The sequence below is a fragment of the Hydra viridissima genome, unplaced genomic scaffold (assembly GCF_058129835.1).
Source record: "Hydra viridissima isolate aposymbiotic clone 2 unplaced genomic scaffold, HvirCarnegie_v1 scaffold_3, whole genome shotgun sequence".
Lineage (NCBI taxonomy): Eukaryota > Metazoa > Cnidaria > Hydrozoa > Anthoathecata > Hydridae > Hydra > Hydra viridissima.
The window spans coordinates 11,637,131-11,655,906 of record NW_028324302.1 but is presented as its reverse complement, the minus strand read 5'-3'; the positions used below and the strand labels follow the sequence as shown (position 1 = coordinate 11,655,906).

General features: G+C 27.8%; 1 protein-coding gene across 2 annotated transcripts; it reads left to right on the top strand.

Moving 5' to 3' along the window:
• Positions 1-1,395: 1,395 nt before the first annotated feature.
• On the top strand, positions 1,396-16,872 carry LOC145195784 (transmembrane protein 39A-like). 2 transcript variants are annotated; one of them, XR_016450976.1, is made up of 8 exons: positions 1,679-1,955; positions 7,530-7,782; positions 7,989-8,143; positions 8,939-9,374; positions 9,599-9,780; positions 11,972-12,092; positions 14,829-14,937; positions 16,334-16,608. XR_016450976.1 is itself a non-coding variant. In XM_090082583.1 (7 exons), the coding sequence occupies exons 1-7, from the start codon at positions 1,777-1,779 to the stop codon at positions 16,559-16,561; spliced, it is 1,554 nt and encodes a 517-aa protein (XP_089938709.1). In that variant the 5' UTR covers positions 1,396-1,776; the 3' UTR covers positions 16,562-16,872. The 2 variants fall into 2 exon arrangements, 1 of the variants encoding a protein (XP_089938709.1); XM_090082583.1 differs by lacking the exon at positions 14,829-14,937 and having other exon boundaries at positions 1,396-1,955; positions 16,334-16,872.
• The last annotated feature ends 1,904 nt before the right edge of the window (positions 16,873-18,776 follow it).

The following is an 18,776-nucleotide window of genomic DNA, read 5'->3' as shown; positions in this document are numbered from 1 at the left end:
TTGAAAATAAGTCAAGGTGCTCCTAAAAGAAAGTAGACTAATTGAAAACTTTTGGGGTGATTTAAAACGGCTAGTGTACGAGAATAATTGGAGAGCTGAGAATTTGGAAGAGTTTGAAGCAAGGATTAAATATTGTTATTCAAAGATGAATAAAGAAATTTCCTTACTCAAATAAAACATCTTACAAAAAAAAAACTTCATAATATTGCTAAATATGGTATTTGAAATAGTTATTTTAATATATTTATAAACTACGTATATTATATTAGCACGTATATTATATTAGCAGTTGAAATATTAAATAATAAAACTTATTAGTTCTTAAAATATTAGTTTTTAAATTTTGACCAAAATTTTATTTATGAGGTGTTATTAGTGACTATGAAGATTTTATGTTTTAATGTAATCTGTTTTAACAATGTTGTCATTTTTGTCTTGTGAAAGTTTCCTAAAATGGGGCTATTCAAAAAATCTATTATAAAAGTCCGGGAACATTCCAAAAAAAAACTTATTATCAGAAAGGCGTTTTAAAGATCAGAGTTGCGCTGCTCCTATTGCCTCAGATACCATTGTTTTGTATATTTTTTAAGTGTGGTAAAGTTTTGAATTTATGTAGGACAATGATTAAAAAAAAACAAAAAAAAAACCGATAAAAATCATTAATTCGCGAAAGTTTGTATACCTAAAGTAACTTAAAATCTTTTAAATAAATTTTTCTGGATTTCAGAATGATATACTGTTACTTCGTATTTAACCCCTTTTTTTTTTAAAAAAAAACAACAAAAAAAAAACAAGAAAAAAATAGTTTATTTTGGCGGGTTTCTTTTAACTGGAGGCTTTTTCACACTCCGTTTTATTATTTGTTAAGTTAGTATTTACTTTCACAAGTTGCATAAAATTGAGTGCATTTGATTTGTTTTTTAATTTAAAAACTCGTTTTGTTTTACTTAACTTAGACAAAAATTTAACACAAAAATATGCAATTTCATATATCGAAGATGTATGCAATTGCATATTTCCGACGTTATTTAAATTTGACTTCTATGACGTCGACATAACTCTGATACTCCGATACGTCGACATAACTCTGATACTCCGATACATTTGCAAGGTAATTACAATAAGTCGGTTTAATATTGTGAGATACTCTTTCTCCCTCTTCTTTACAAACCGTTAAAATGTTTTATATACACACATACATACATACATACATACATACATACATACATACATACATACATACATACATACATACATACATACATACATACATACATACATACATACATACATACATACATACATACATACATACATACATACATACATACATACATACATACATACATACATACATACATACATACATACATACATACATACATACATACATACATACATACATACATACATACATACATACATACATACATACATACATACATACATACATACATACATACATACATACATACATACATACATACATACATACATACATACATACATACATACATACATACATACATACATACATACATACATACATACATACATACATACATACATACATACATACATACATACATACATACATACATACATACATACATACATACAGACTGTTAATTTTCCCATATCTATAGTATTACAAATATTTCCTTGAAACTTTGGACCTTTTCTCAATGTGTTTTTATTTTTCTCCAGTAAAAAGAGTTATTTTACTTTTCACATGTTTGTTCATTCAATTCTATTTCTTGATTCTGGATTTGGTCTATGAAACGAAATTCTCCTTTTCCAACTCAAATGTTTGCAGCCAATTTGCAGTTTTTTTTATGTAATTGTGGAAAAAAATTCTGGTTTGTGGAAAAGTTAATTTCATTACTAAAACAGTTCATGCCAGTTGTAAGGAAGTCAGGAGTTCCTAAAACAGCATTGAAGCAGGTCTCCGAAAGGTAAGATATATTCATGTACATGTGCAAAAGTGACTTACTTAGTTTTAGATTTTATTGTAATGTAGATAACTATAGACCTTCTTGTAATTTTTTAGAGTGAAATACACAATTGACTAATATGTGCAATATAAAAGAAATTTCTTAAGAGCTTATTTACTTTAAATTTTAAAAAATGTTTAAAAAGTAAAGACTTAAAATCAATAGAGAAAATGCCTTAAATTTATAAAGATGAGTTCCTATATATGACTATTATTTATATATAGACACAAATTTTTTCAGCCTGATTTTATTATTTGTAATTAAAGAAGTTAGATTTCTAATCTTAATTCCTACAAAACAATTTCTGGCAAAATTTTATTTTGATCATAAATACACAATATGTACAAATATAGTAGCAATCAAATGTTGTTTAAATGCTATCTTTACTGATATAAAATTTCATTATATCAACTGATTATGTTCTTTCAGCTTATTTACAGTAAATCATCAAATAAATATTCATTAATTTGTAAAGTTCTTTTTAATACACATTTTAAAATCTCAAATAGAGTACAAGAAAATTTATGTCTAAAAAACTTATCATTCTGGCTGACACACACCAGAAAAACCAAATAACAGTTCTCTGTATTAAAGTTCAGTTATAATCTGCACTTACAGGTATATAGATTATCTTTAAAGTTTTTTTAAATTGCTTCTTCCTATTTGATTTTATGATTTGTTTTCTATTTTAGCTTTTTTTTAGTTATAAGAAATATAAACGATATTTTTACATAGGTATGGTACTTGGATTATTGTTTATCATGAGCAGTGCATTGGTTTCTCTATAGAATGTTACAAAGAAGAAAACTTTTCTAACCCTAGTCTATGGAAGAATTTATTGAGGAGAGCTAGATGGCTACAATATAGTATTTGTAAGTGTTGGTATCATGTTGGCTATACAATAGCAAAAAAAAATCAACTTAATTCTGTTGCCCATCTTTAGAAAAAGAATGAATACCAATTGTTTCAGAATCACCACATCAGATTGTTTTCAAGATATGTTGCTGCTCCACTCAAAAAATTGCAGATGATGCTAAAATCCAAAAGCATCCATTCATCATATCCTCTGCAAAAAGCTTCAAGTATTTCCTTACAAGTTCACCATGCTACAGGAGTCTTAACTCTAGTAAAAGTGGTAAGTCTGTTGCTTACAACAGGCTTACCACTTTGAGTCCATTTTACTAAATGGCTGCTTCAAAACACGGAACCTCTGGACTCTGTATTGTGGACTGATGAATGCCACTTCTATATCAATAGCAACATAAGTACAAAGAACTGCATTATATGGTCTAAAGAAAATCCAAATGCTTCAACATAATGCCAATGCATTCAGAGAAAGTCACTGTCTGGATGGGTATTTCCAAGGCATTTAATGTCTGTTGATTTATGTTGCGGCCTGTTTGGAAACTGTTGTGCAAGAAAATGGAGGTCATTTTAAGCATCTATTACAAGCTACAAAAAACATTCCTAATTTATGTGTATTTTTAAATTAAAATTTGCTTTAGTTGTTTATTTTTATTTTTTTTTTTGTTAGCTTATGTTAAAATTTTACATTTCTTTTTGAACACCCTGTATATCAACATTTTATTCAAGCTATAAAAAATTGATTTTACTCCCATGAATTCCTGAGATATTATCTTTTGATATATAGAAATTAACCCCTGCAGAATATTGAAACCTTATAACATGAGAAGTATTTAAGGTAGATATATAAATTTTGCTGAGATTTCCTTTACTTATGCATATAGATAATGAAGTTACACTTAAAACTATTACCCTTAGAAATTGACCCCTGCAGAATATTGAAACCTTATAATATGAGAAGTATTTAAGATAGATATATAAATTTTGCTGAGATTTCCTTTACTTATGTGTATAGATAATGAAGTTACACTTAAAACTATTACCCTTACATTTTACATATTACCCATACAGCTTTTAAAAAGTTTAGAAGAGCTTATACAAACTATTTTTAATGGCACTTAGTGCTTCAGACATTTCTGAGAAATTTTGTATTAATTTCAAAAGTCAATTTATTTTTCCTAAGAAATTTAATTCATAATTTATGATTGTAAATAGATTTATGAAGGTTACTTCTCTTTAGTGTATTACAGTAAAAAGCCTTAGATTTTATAAACTAACTGTTAATTATTAACTGGTGTGAGTTTTGTTGAAATTCGAGCTAGTGAAAATTATATATAAGAAAATATGATAATAGAGCTGTGCAAGATTAGGTTTTTTTTTTGTTTTTTTTAAATCTTCAATCAAGTTTGATCAAGATTGTGAAAAGTTCAATACATAAGTACTCTATTTGCAATATCACTGATAAAACCTTGGAATTTCTTGAGTAATACATAGAGTGCTGGTATTTTTACAGATAGTAATGGATAGTTTTCACCACGTAGCACTTTGCTAGCCTGTTCAAAAAGAGCTAAAATCATTATATAGCCCTAACCCAGTTTCCATTCATTCATAGTAAGATTCTTCACCTTGCTAGTTAGTGCAATTTCAACTGATAAGGGTGCTTTCTCTTCCATAACGCATTGAATCATGTAATAGTCAAAATTCCAATGTGTTGATACACTCGATATGAGTCCACATTCATCTGTTTTTAATTGTCTTTATTGTGCATTCAATAAATGAGACTATTGAATATTGTGATAGTAGTGCAAGACAATCTTTTTACATTTCATTACTCGTGCCTTTAATTTTGGATACTGTATTATTAATTGATAATTGAATTGTATGAGCAAACCAAGATAAGTCCAAAGTTTTGGCACATGTTCATGGCAGCTATCATGTTACTACCATTATCTCAAAAAATGTATATTGGTATTGTTCTTGGTAGCAATTAGTCTTCAATTGACTTCTCAATTCAAATATTGCTTCACTTGTATGTGACACAGCCACAAAGATTCAAATATTGCTTCACTTGTATGTGACATAGCCACAAAGGGTTTCTTCTCCTGTACATATGATTGCATTTGAAAGTTAGCAGTTAAATGCATCAAACAGGAAGATATGTAGGAATCCAGTGCACAAGAAACCTTATGTCTGTAGAAAAACAATAGGATGGCATGCCAACAAACTCAGTAGCAATGCAATCATGTCTCATTTCAAGTTTTTATACATAGTTGGCACAATACTGCGAGAAAAAGTGGTCTTGCTTGGAATATGATACTGAGGAACAACCAACTTAATAAGTGCCTGAAAACCTTGTCCTTCTGCAAAATTGTACAGCAGGTAATCAGAAGCTAAAATGCGGCCAATGGCTTGTGTTATTTCTTTAACTTTTTTGTAATCAGATGCCCATAGTATTTTCTATCCAGACAGATCTGTGACACTAACTGACAGTTGTTCTCCAGCTTTATTATCTTCCTCTTTTATTCTTTTTGCTTCTTGCGCCTTTTTATCGCAGTCTACTAATTCTTTCATATGATAACTTAGATTAACTCTGGGGAGTAAATAAGCAAGTTATAGATGAATTAGGATAAGATATTTTTTGACTGTATCTTCCAATTTTAAAAAAGCCAAAAATAGTATCCTAATTTAATGCCCATCAAAGTAATTCCAATTAACACTCTTTACTCTCTCTTCCTCCATTTTGAAACATTTTAATATTTTACTGGCACTTTACAGCGATTTTCTTAATATTGAACCAAGATTTAAAACTCAATATATTTGATTAACTAAATACATTCAATTTGAGTTTGATTATTAAATAAGCTCAAACTCAAAACATTGAGTTCAAGAACATCCCTATATGAAATATAGGGATGTTCTTGAACTCAATGTAGGGATGTTCTTGAACTCAATGCTTTGAGTTTGAGTAATTGAAGTAATTCTAAATTTTTTACTGAAATTCTATATAATGCAAAACTGGGCGGTTGGTGGTATTGAAGAAAACACAAGATCAATATGTTTAAAAATTAGTCTGCATTTAATGCAACCTTTTTCTTTTTGTGTTTTACAAAACAAAACTGAATTTAAAAAACTAGCTAGTAAATGAGCTGGTCAGACAGCAAATTTTGATTTTAAAACATCTATTTTTGAGTGACAATACTTATATTGTTGTTTTTTTAAGCACATAGTAAATCTAAATATAAAATCTTCATATCTCATCAACTTTAATTTTACAAAGTTTAACCTAAAACAGTTGCAAGTTCTTGAGATTTAAACTCACTAAAAAATTCATTTGTAGTGAACTTTTCACTTTTGATGTTTCTTAATAACAAATTTTGTTTATAATTATTCTTTGAAAATATTTATCATTTAAAAATTTTGACAAGGTTTTAAAAAGTACTACTGCACATAGTTTAGATACAAAATTAAGGCTAAACTAGATTCAAGAAATGCAATTCATAACTTTTACTAATATTTATGTATGTATGTATGTATGTATGTATGTATGTATGTATGTATGTATGTATGTATGTATGTATGTATGTATGTATGTATTAGAAGTTCATTTAGGGGATCCACCTTAACATAGAAGTTTATCATTAGAGCAGTGTTACCTCAAAAATACCCACAAAAATAAAGAAAACTTTATTCCTGAAATTTACACTACTAGCATATAATGCAACACTTTTAGGTGCTAAAATGGATCACACAAAGATAATATTGGTTGTTTTAAAACAAACCTATTCAACCTGAAACCCATTGAAAATATTATACCAAAAAGTTTGCTAAGTCCCAGAATTTCTTCTCCAATTTAGATATGCTGATTGTCATTTCTATAATTCCTTTCATTTTGGAATTTTCAGCTCAACTACATGCAAAACATTTTGGTTTTGTTTTTCTATTTTGGTTGAAAGTTTTTAAACATCAAAGAAGTGTTTGATGTTTGAAACAATTCACCTGCTTTCTCTATGAGTTCTATAGTGTTAATATCCTGCTGTACTAGTGTCATTGTAGGTGGTGCATAAAAAGTTTCATATATTGAGTAATTTCATCAAAAAAATTTATTTTTATTTCATTTTGAAGTTTTTTTTTTTTTTTTTTTTTTTTTTTTTTTTTTTGTAATTTTTTTTTTTTTTTTTGGTATTTTCAATTTTTTTAAATTCTTAAAATCAACATTTTGTTTTTGTTAACAAAATCAATGATAGTCTCTGTCTCTTGACTTAGTAATATGTCATAGTAATTAATTTGTTCATTGCATTAACAATTATGGATGATATAGCATTAGTAAAACTAGAGTTGATAACCTTCATAGACATTTAAAACTAATATAGAAAATAAGTATAGCAGTGACTTTGTTTTAGCAGGCTAATCATTTTCATTCCCAGTTGTCCACAAAGAAAAAAAGGGAGGTGGGCTCTCTAAATATGTAAAATCAATATATAAAATGATTAACAAGAATTAGTCAATCTTTAGGTGAGCTTAAATGTACAGGGTTCAATCAATCACTTATTGATCAATCACTTATTGGTTGAACACTGTACACCTCACCTAAAAATTTAAAGCTCACCTAAAAATTTCATGCAAGTTCTTGAGATATTTGATATTCTTTTGCTAGTATTTACTTTTTTCTAGAAATGGTAATGTTCCCAATTCCCAACCTGCTTTGAGTTTTGCCATACCTCTACTACTGCACAAACCAACAGCAAACATCCCTATGATGAATGACCTACAGTTTCAAATAGGTCTTCTCATTTATCTAACAATCACTATGTTTATACAATATCTCAACATATATAAAGCTAATCTTTATGAAATCAATTTCTACTTGCTAGTATTTCTTATGGTTGTTTTACTTCGGCATATTGCATGGTTACTACTAAAGCAGGTGAGTTTATCTTTTTTTTTTTTTAATTTTTTCTTTTTTTTAATTTCATTTGGCTTGTTAATACAAATTGAAAACTTTACTTTCATGCATTTGTTTTGTTGTTTTAAATAGTATTAGTTTGCTACTTTATTTATTTAAATTTTATTAAATCAAATATATTCTTAATTGGTTACAGTTATGTAAAATTTTATTTTGTTTTATTGTAGACACTTGCATCAGAAGTAATACATACATTCGGCTATTGGTCAAAAGTATGCATGAAAGCAATACTTTTATTTTTGATAGTTGCACTGAGCTTATGGTCATTATTTAACATTGTGCAAACTAGTGCAATAGAAGATTTGCTGTTTTTATGCTATCCGTAAGTTATTTAAAAAAGATATATGCTTATTTTTTAGTCGGTTTTAAAAGTTTTTCTTGCTTGACATTTTTTACAATATCTGGTTAATATGGTTTTACAGAGGCTTTAGTATTTTAAGTTGTTATAATAATTTGTTATAATAATTTGTTTTAACAGTTTGCTTTAATAGTTTGCTTTAATAGTTTTTTGTAAAAAATTTTTTATAACAAACAAGTGTTAGAGAAAACCAAACACTGATAATGTAAAACTTAAAAGAAGAGATCTGGGCATTTTAAATGTTTATTTTATTGAGAATAGTGGAAACTATAAATGATTAATGTTTGTTAGATATACTTTTTTAAAGACAAAACTTTAAATAATAAATATTTTAAAGAGGTGATGAATTATTAGAAAAACTAAAAATATTATCAAGTTTAGGTAATTTATGGTATTTATTGGTATCAATTTTAGGTAATTTATGGTTATTTTAAGAATATTTTATCTTCTTAGGATTCAATATGAAAACCAATTAACTAAAAACAAATTAAGAACAAATGTTTTAAATACAAATGGTTTTTTACTTTTATTTAGAATTTTCTTAAATCATTTTAAGATTTTTATTTATTTTATAGGCAGTTACATATTTAAAAGTATTACTTATTTTACAGGCAATTTTTTAAATTATTACTTATCTTACAAGTAGTTATATTTTTTAAATTATTACTTATTTTACAGATAGTTATACTTTTTAAATTATTATTTATTTTAAACTTTTTGTTTGGGGAGTTTACTCTTATGTATTTTTGTTATATTCAGGTTCGGTGTTTACATGTGGACCTTTGGCTGTACATTAAATCCTTCAAGCCATCCTGTATTGTATAAACTCGGGACTCATCAAACTAAATATGTTCAAGATCTTCTTCTACATAATGCCTCTTTGTTTTATCAGGCCATATCTTTACAAATCCCAGTTAATACAATTAACCATATTTCTAATAGGCATAAAACAAAAAGTATAGAAAATGAAATATCAGCACAAAAAACTACGAACATGAATAATGGATATATAAAAACTGATAACAATTTGGAGCCCAGCTGTATGACTCAAGGTCATTGTGTAATGTCACCTGATAGTGTTCGCTATGAAACAGAGTGTCTTCGCAGTGATTTTAATTTGCGCATGAAACAAATTTTGTTTAATTCTGTTGTTAGTTCATATTATGTTGCATTTATACCTATAAAATTTACACAGGTATGTTATGGACACTTTTTCCCCACCAATTTCTATGCCTATAAATAATTTAACCATTTTTTAATTTTACATTCTAACTCCTTTGTTTATTAATTTATCTTTTATGAATTAACTATTGGCCACATGGTTATTTTTTGTTTTTCAAAAAAATGCATTTGTCAAGTTTAGCAAAAAGTTAAAGAAATCAGAAATAAAATGTTTAAAATTCTTTTTTTTCTTTTTAGAATGGATCATTGTTTTTTGATGCATCTTGGGCAATCCATCATGTTTTTTTTGTATTTGTAAATGTGTTTGTCTTCCTTATGAATTTTTTGGTGCCACATTATTATATTGATGGTCTTCACAAATGTGCTTTACATCTTGGAGGCTGGGAAAAATATAATGGTGAAAGAGATACTCCTCATGTGTAAGTTTTAAAATATGTTGTTAATTAATTTTTTTCAGAATTTAAACCAATGCAATTTATACTTAATTTGTTCAGGCTTTGATAACAATAAGTATTTTCTATTAGGGTGTCACAGAAAAGGTGATATTATCTATTTTTGCTTATTTTTATGTGATAAATACAAATATAACAAACTAAAGTTTGCCTCATTTTTGTTTCAAGAGATATGGTGGTCCAAACTGAGTGAGAATTACCGTTTCAACTTATAATACAACACACATTTATAACAAGTAACTATTGAAATTTGCCTGTTCATAGAGTTGGGAAACATAAATTGGATGTTAACTTGTAAAATCTGCATAGCTTTTAGTTCATTCAGATTGCATTACTTAAAGTTTCTGTGATGTTGTTTCACTACTTCCAGTAGGTACTGCTTTTGCAGCTCATCTTTTGTTCATTGAATAAAATCCACAATCAATCCAATGCCACACTCAGCACAATCATTACCATGTTAAGTATTGGACAGCTGCATTAGCAATGGTGAATGACTTTTTTCTGTCAAGGTCTGAACAGGAACTTCAAGAAATCCATCATCAATCTCAAATATCTTGAACAATGTCCTTGATATTTGAAGATCAAAAACTGTACTGGGTAATTATATTTAACAAATGTGACCTGTACTCTGTTTTCATAGTCTTTATCAGCTCAGTTTTTTTTTTTTTAATTGATGCAAATTACAAAAACAATGACTAAACTGCAAGTTCAGGACATTTTAAGTCCAGCTTTCTTAAGCCTTTTATTGACAAAGGAGTTGAATCTTTCAAGGATTTAAATATTGTTCATAGGTACATCCACAGCATGTTTGCAAGTAAACCATAACTGTATGTAGACTAGGACAACAAATTTATTGAATCTTTGAAGTGTTTGAAGTTCATTGGTTTTGAGGTGAATAATGGCCTTGTTCCCTTCAAGCATCAACTCCATTTTCAACATATACACTGCCTTTGCCATTCAACATGCTCTGTGGATGGCACCAAGTTTTCAAATTGGTTGTACAACATCCATACCAATCAGTAAACCAGCAAGTGACAAGATTGCTTTAAGTAATCTTCACTTGGATGTATCTTTTTCAACTACTACTGAATGAACTCTTGCAGATAATGTGGCGCTGGGAGTAGTGAAATGTACTGGCAACCTAGCCTTAAGCCAAGATGGTTGTAGCTGCTCATATGCATGGCTGATACTTTCATAAACTGACAGTTTTTGAGACCGGTGATAGTAGAAAAAGTTGCAAATGACATCATAAGCCGATGGAAGTCTAGCACCAGTTATTGATTCACATGGAAATCAAATCAGCCTATTGCTGTCTGTACTTGTTGTTCATAATGCTAAAAAAGATAGCATAAAAAAAATTATTAGTTTGCTGGCTGTGGTAATTATAAAGATGTTTCGTGCACAGAACACCCTGAACCTGAAGCAGTTAGGTATAGGCAAAGAAATGCTTAGCAGACTAAACGATCAAAAAAATAGCAAACAAAAGTATTTTAAACATTACCTCATAATTTCACGACAACAGTACAAAATATCTTACCATGTGTATGATGATTAAATTTCAATTTTGGTCACACTTGGAAGACAAAGCTAAGGCAAAATATCAATTTTTTTTTTACAAAGTTTAACAATGGCAGACATTATTTATATTGCAATAGCACCAAAGAATATCTAGCAGCAACACTGATAATAAATAAGAATGACCAAACCTAGCTGGTTACATGGGATTTTTAGTTTAGGTTAAAAGTCACTAAAAACTGACTTTCTTGCCAAGGTTGGACCACCATATCTCTTGAAGTAAGTATGAGACAAACTTTAGTATGTTATATTTGTATTTAACACATAAAAATAAGCAAAAATACATATCACCTTCTCTGTAGGAAAACTTGTGGACTTATTAGATCTCAAACTTTGCAATTTATTTGGTTTTTAAAGCATTTCGGCAGTTGAATTTAAAACTTTGTACCTCTTGGCTTCATTTTTTGCAAATGATCATAATTCATCAAAAGGAAGCTTTCCAGAGGGTGAGACCCCAAACTTTACAAACTTTACTTTTTTTGGAACACCCTATTGTCTATATTAAAAAAAGCAAGTGTAGTTCGGCCATGTTTTCTATTAGTTCTTTTCTTCTTAAGCATTTGGTTATTTTCTACATTTTCAGTTGGTCTCCTTTAACAATTTGGCCTCAAGCAGTTTTAGTTCGTCACAACAAGGGTCTCTTTCGAGCTTTAGAAAAACAAAATACAGCTATACCTGGTGATCCACATCATTCACGATTTTATGTAAGTATTTTCTTTTTAACAGCATAAAGTCTATAATTTTTTTGCAAATTGTTATTATTGGTAATTTAATAGTTGCTCAAAATTTCTTGTATTGTATTTTGGCATAAAAAAATACAAATACAAGTTTTCTTGAAGGTTTATCAACTTTAATTGTTTCCTGGCAACTTAAAAATCCCCTTTTTTCCCTCATTTCAGTTAACACTTAGAAAGAATTTTTAGAAAGCTTTACACCATCTTTTGCAGCTTCATTGACCACATATCCACACTGACTGACTTTCATGTTTACAATTAAACACAACCATTTACTAGAATGTAAGAGGGAATCTCAGAAATGGAATTAATCAGACCTAATTAAATTAACTAGAGAACTATCAATCACAATTTTAAAATATTTGAATTAAAGTTTTTTGTGTAGAAAATTTTGTTAGTAGAAAAAAACAAAAAAGTAAGAATTTAAATAAGCTTTTGAAAATTATTATTTAAATTATATTGGAAATCACAGGTTCTTTACTTCATTTCTTGATTAAATAAAATTTACCACAATTAACAATGAATAGCACTCTATGACTAAAAATTTAATTTTTAGTTGGGCAGCTAATATATTGTTGTTATTGGTAGCAAACCACTTAAATCAAAAAATTTTGAAATACATTTTATTGATAAAAATTGTTGCTTAGTTATATTTCAAGTATATTTTATTATATTATATTTAAAAAAAATAAATTTCAATGTGATATGTAATTTTCAGGAGGGTTTCTTGAAGTATCACCAAGATTATTACTTTGATTACATGTGATTATTTTTAATTACTAGGACATTTTAATCAAAAAATTGATTGTTCAACTGAACTGTTTAATTTTTTTGATATGCAATTATATTTTAATACAAGTTTAATAAGTTTTAGTAAATATCCAATAATTTTTTTTCAGACCAAATAAGGATTTATTTCAGATAAATAAAATATGGTTTTAGAATAAATATTGTTTTGATAAACACAATATTAGTTATATGTAATAAGACATGTACCAGAAAAAATCTGCGCGGGTATTATAAAGGATATTTATCTAACTATTGTGTTTCGATATTGAATGTTATGTATTTTGAAATTACATATATTAATATTTTTAAATTTCACTTAAGAAAGTTTGTGAAGTTTTGTACGTGAGAACGCACGCACTTTGCGTTTTACACTCGACATCAGCTTTTGCACAGTCTTTGGCTGGACTTTCTTGGTAGCTCTCATCCATTTATTTTTGAAGTCTTTAATGTTTTTGGCTTCTTTTACATTGAACCTTAGTTTTCCTTTGACAAGAGCCCAATATCTTTCGATAGGACGTAGTTTGGGACAATTTGGTGGATTGCAGTGTTTTTCAACGAAATCTACTTTATGTTCTCTAAGCTAGTTTAAAGTTGTCCCAGGGTAGTGACATGATGCTAAATCGGGCCAAAATAACGGGTTACCCGTGTGTGTTCTTAAAAACGGCAAAAGACGTTTCTTGAGGCATTCTTTTATGTATATTTTCGTGTTAATTGTTCCCGTAGTCACAAAACAAGAGCTTCTTTCACCACATTCACAAATTGCTTGCCAAACTAAGAATTTTTTAGCGAATTTTTGCATTCCAATGCATTTATATTTGGAATTCAGTTTCTTGCGATTAATTGCTGAATAATATTGGTGTCCTGGAAGAGATCGGAAATATGCAGCACAATAAGTTTCATCGTCAATAATCAAACAAGATTTTTTAGCACATAATTTTTTATAGAGCAGCTTTGAACATCGAATTGCGACATTTTCTTGCTTTTCTTCACGACGAGGAACTTTTTTCTTTTTATAAGATTTATAACCACAATTTCTCTTTATTCTTTGTATAGTGGAAGCACTTGTCTTAAATTTATTCGCTAATGTTCGAACAGAAATCTCCGGTTTTCTGTCTAAGGCATCTTTTACCTTTTTACCAAGATCTCGTCTAACAAAACATTTTTTTCTTCCACTTCCTGATTTTCTTATGATTGTAACAGTGTCCTTAAATCCTTTCACAACGCTCTGCACTGTTCTCAAAGCAACCAGCAGCTCTTTAGAAATTGTTTTGTTTGATACACCAGGATTTTCAACAAGAAAATGCAAAATTTTTTCTCGCTTCTTATCTTGATTTGATGACATTTCAATTAAAGCTAATTGTTTTAATAACAGAGTTGTTTAAATTTTGAACAACATTAATACAATCACATTTTAAAACAATTAGCTATTTTAAATGATGTACGGTTTCCGTAAACACCACATCAGAACACGCGCAGATTTTTTCTGGTACATGTCTTAGCATTATTTTGAGTTCTGAGTTAAAAGTAAGGATCTTTCTCAACGCATGTGTTACTAGTAACTGATACCTACTGCTTGCATTATCATAATCTCTTTATTTCTAAAATGTTTATAAAGGAAAAAAAAAGCATAAATCATGCTCTATTACTGGTAATTTTGTATCCATAGAAATATAATACACTTTTCCCTTAATTTTTTATTTTAATTTCTCTGATTTCAAGAGATTTGAAACAAAATATTTTTAAGTAAAAAGAAGATCTTGGTGTTTTTTTCTACAAGATGTTAATGTTTTAATAAATTTAGTTATTGTATTTTACATAGCAAACGTACATTAGTGTGTATATCTGATCAAAATATTGATGTTCTTCAAATAACTGTATGACTTTTTCCATTTCCTTATAACAAAAAAATTTTATTAGAATTTACTATCTGAAGTCAAATCTCTGTGGGATTAAAGACATTTGATTTGCAAAAAACCTTTTGGTGAAGCACTGATAAATGGACACTGCTTAGAAATTTGACCGTCAGGTTGAACTTTGTATCAATTAAAAAATTTTGGTTAATTTAGATTCTACTATCATAATTAAATAGATGCATTACATAAATTACATGTATGTATGTATGTATGTATGTATGTATGTATGTATGTATGTATGTATGTATGAATGCATGCATGCATGCATGCATGTATGTATGTATGTATGTATGTATGTATGTATTTGTATGTATTATTACTTATTATTATTATTATTATTATTATTATTATTATTATTATTATTATTATTATTATTATTATTATTATTATTATTATTATTATTATTATTATTATTATTATTATTATTATTATTATTATTATTAATATTATTATTATTATCATTATTATTATTATTATTATTATTATTATTATTATTATTATTATTATTATTATTATTATTATTATTATTATTATTATTAGTATTATTATTATTATTAATATTATTATTATTATCATTATTATTATTATTATTATTATTATTATTATTATTATTATTATTATTATTATTATTATTATTATTATTATTACTATTACTATTATTATTATTATTATTACTATTATTACTATGATTGCTATTATTACTATTATTATTATTATTATTATTATTATTATTATTATTATTATTATTATTATTATTATTATTATTATTATTATTATTATTATTATTATTATTATTATTATCATATTTAATCACGTTATTGTAGCAAACTACATAGTTTATTTAAAACCAAAGACCTATCTTAGCTCATTTTTGGAGAAAAATTATAATTGCTGTTTAATTTAGTCTTCAGACATTTTAAGATCACAAACTTGGTAATAAATGATATATAATTTTTTATTTACCAAGAACTGCAAGTATGTCAAACAGTTATAAAGCTCTTAATGATTTAAGATAAAATTTAAAATTAAAATGTCATTTCTTTTCAACTATTATATTATTCGTTTAAACTTAGTGACTCATGGAGACTACAGGAGACTAACCACAGTTGTTCTATTTCATAAATTTTTTGTGTTTGCGTTCCTTTCATCATACACCGGTGCTTACCTATTACTTTTGACAATATGAAAGTAAAAACTGAGTATATATAGGTATTTTAAAATATTTAAAATCAAAGGTTTACTGAAGTTCTTTAAACACAAAATTCCATTTTTCTTAACGTAGAAAAAGTGGACAATTGTAGATCTTCCCTTGTAATTTTGATATGTATATTCGAAATAAAGCTATTTGTTTCTGAATCGAATAAGATAACGTCAAAAGCCGTCGGTTACATTTTATTACATTTGTGAATGTGATGATAAAGTTTTAGATTGTTTGATGTGACAAAAAAAAAAAAAAAAAAAAAGAAAAACACCTTTGTAATTTTTTTTTTTTTTTTTTTTTTTTTTCAGTTCATATTTAAAAGTCCTCTACGCTTGTTAAACTGGCTTGCAACGCTGCAATTTTTAACAGTACTCTACCAACTTTATGTAATGGTATGCTCTTCATTGTGGTATCAATGCTTGTCGGTTTTACCAATATCTGTATTTAGTTACTTTCTCTTGTTTCGTTTGCTTAGAGAAAGATGGGCTGTTCAGGCTACAATTGAAGAGCACGACTTGTGCTCTATCCAAAACTAATTTTTTTGTTATTGTTGAAACATTTATAATAAAAGAAAGTTAAAAAACTTGTTTTTCTTGTTCGTTAACAAATTTTTTCAGGTGTTTCTTCATTTTTTTAATACAACTGGTTGTGATTTCTAATAGGTTGTATATCAAATTTGTGAAGCTTAGCTAAATATAACTGGTAATAACTTTTCGGCACCTGAATAATCATTCTTATTTTAAAACGTCTTTAAAAAAACCTAAACTTGTTCTCAAAAAGTCATTTTATTCTGTATCTGTTTTCTAAGTACATTTCCTATCTTTTTTAATGATTAAATCATTAAAGCTGCTTAGTTGCTTCATACTACTTTTGCATGAATATTTTGTCCTTCTGTAAAAGCGAAGCGGAAGAAATGCGCTTTTATTTAAATTATTCAATTAACTGCCCTTAAGTTATTCTTAACATTCTGAAAATTAGGCTTCTCGTCTTTAAACTAAAAACTACTCAGTGCGGCGCAAATTTTAACTTCATTTTTAGTAAAGTCGGGCTCGTTGAAGCGCCACACAATCAAAATGGTTGAAATAGGCATGCAATAACTTGTTTAAAAAATATATAAAATATTCCATACTTGTAAAAAAATATATGAAATATTCGATACTTATCAAAAAATATATGAAATATTCGATAGCGCTTGAAACTAGATATTAAATTAGTTTGGAACAAGGTTGTTTTACGTAATCTCATTGCGAGACATTACGAATCGGGTTATTCCTTTAGAAGTTTAGAAAGTCCAATTGCTATAATTTCCTCATGTAAGATTTAATGAGGGAAAAAAAAATTGTTTCTAATAATATATGCACTAAGGAAAAAAAACGTCGCCGTACAGCATTTATTTAAATATCGAGTTCCGATTTGAAAACTGTATCTCTGGCACCAGCAAATAGATTTCATTTCGCGTACCTATTCGTTTTATGATCAGTATGAGGAGTACTTTTATTTGATCCTCTACATACGTGCTCAGTTTTAACATTTCTTTTAGTTTTACATTTATTCATTGACTTTTATATAAAATTATTGTTATGGTCAATTTTTTATTACAAATTTTTTTTCATGGAGATTTATAAAACTCTCGGCTTCTGAACAAAAGTTTTTTAATAAAGTGACGTAGGCCTTCAAAGTTAACTGAAAGAGTTAAAAATGTCATTTTTCACAGTGTTCGATCAAATCCGAGGATAAGCATTCAACCAGGGAGTTGAATGCTTCCTTAAATAATTTTACAATTGGCAAAGAAACAGTGAGAAAAGTGTTACTCAATAAAGACAAATGATCATATATCGCCATTAAAAAAAAACACTTTTTGTTGTAAAAAACCGCCTAAAACGGGTGAAGCGGTGCCGAAAAAGAATCAACTAGTCTGTTGAAGAATGGTCTCGGGTAACTTTTAGTGATGAGGCTAATTTTAAGGTACTAAATCGCAAAGGAAAGGTGTATGAAAAGATATAAACATGAGAAGCATTTATCTCGTGTTACACCAAGGTTACAAGGATATGAAGGCTCGGCTGGAATATGGGGATGTATTTTTTTTAAAAAATGTCCAGGTTTAAACAATATATATATATATATATATATATATATATATATATATATATATATATATATATATATATATATATATATATATATATATATATATACATATATGTATGTATGTATGTATGTATGTATGTATGTATGTATGTATGTATGTATGTATGTATGTATGTATGTATGTATGTATGTATGTATCAGAAAAATAAATCAATATAGCTACAAAGATACTCTAGAATAGTGTTTAAAACAGTCGGCAACATTGTTTTATGGAAGAAGCAAATATCGGATATTCAGCAGGATGACGGCACACCTCATACTGCCTATTCAGTTCAAGACTGGTTCAAAGAGAGGCTACAAAGTTGTTCCTTGGTGTGCTCGGTCACCTGATCTAAATCCTATTCAGCATTTATGGAGGTAGATTGACGGAAAACTTCCTAAATAAAAGATTTCTGTTGAAAATCTTAAACAACAGTTATTAGGATTCTGGGCAAAATTGCCAAATGATTATTGCATGGTATTGGTTGAATCCATGCCTCGTCGCATCCAATTATTCATAAAAGCAAAAGGAGGTTTTAAATATTAATTTATCATTTTTTTACAAAGTATTTTCGAGTAAATTCAATTCGTTCAAATTTATTCACCAATTTTTGTAAAACCAAT

What these genes read in the sequence shown, in the direction of transcription:
- LOC145195784 (XM_090082583.1), top strand. Translation starts at nt 1,777, where the DNA reads ATGAAACGAAATTCTCCTTTTCCAACTCAAATGTTTGCAGCCAATTTG. An exon ending in TTGAAGCAGGTCTCCGAAAG is followed by an intron (nt 1,956 to 7,529) that starts GTAAGATATATT and finishes ACTTTTTTCTAG; the next exon opens with AAATGGTAATGTTCCCAATT. An exon ending in CATGGTTACTACTAAAGCAG is followed by an intron (nt 7,783 to 7,988) that starts GTGAGTTTATCT and finishes GTTTTATTGTAG; the next exon opens with ACACTTGCATCAGAAGTAAT.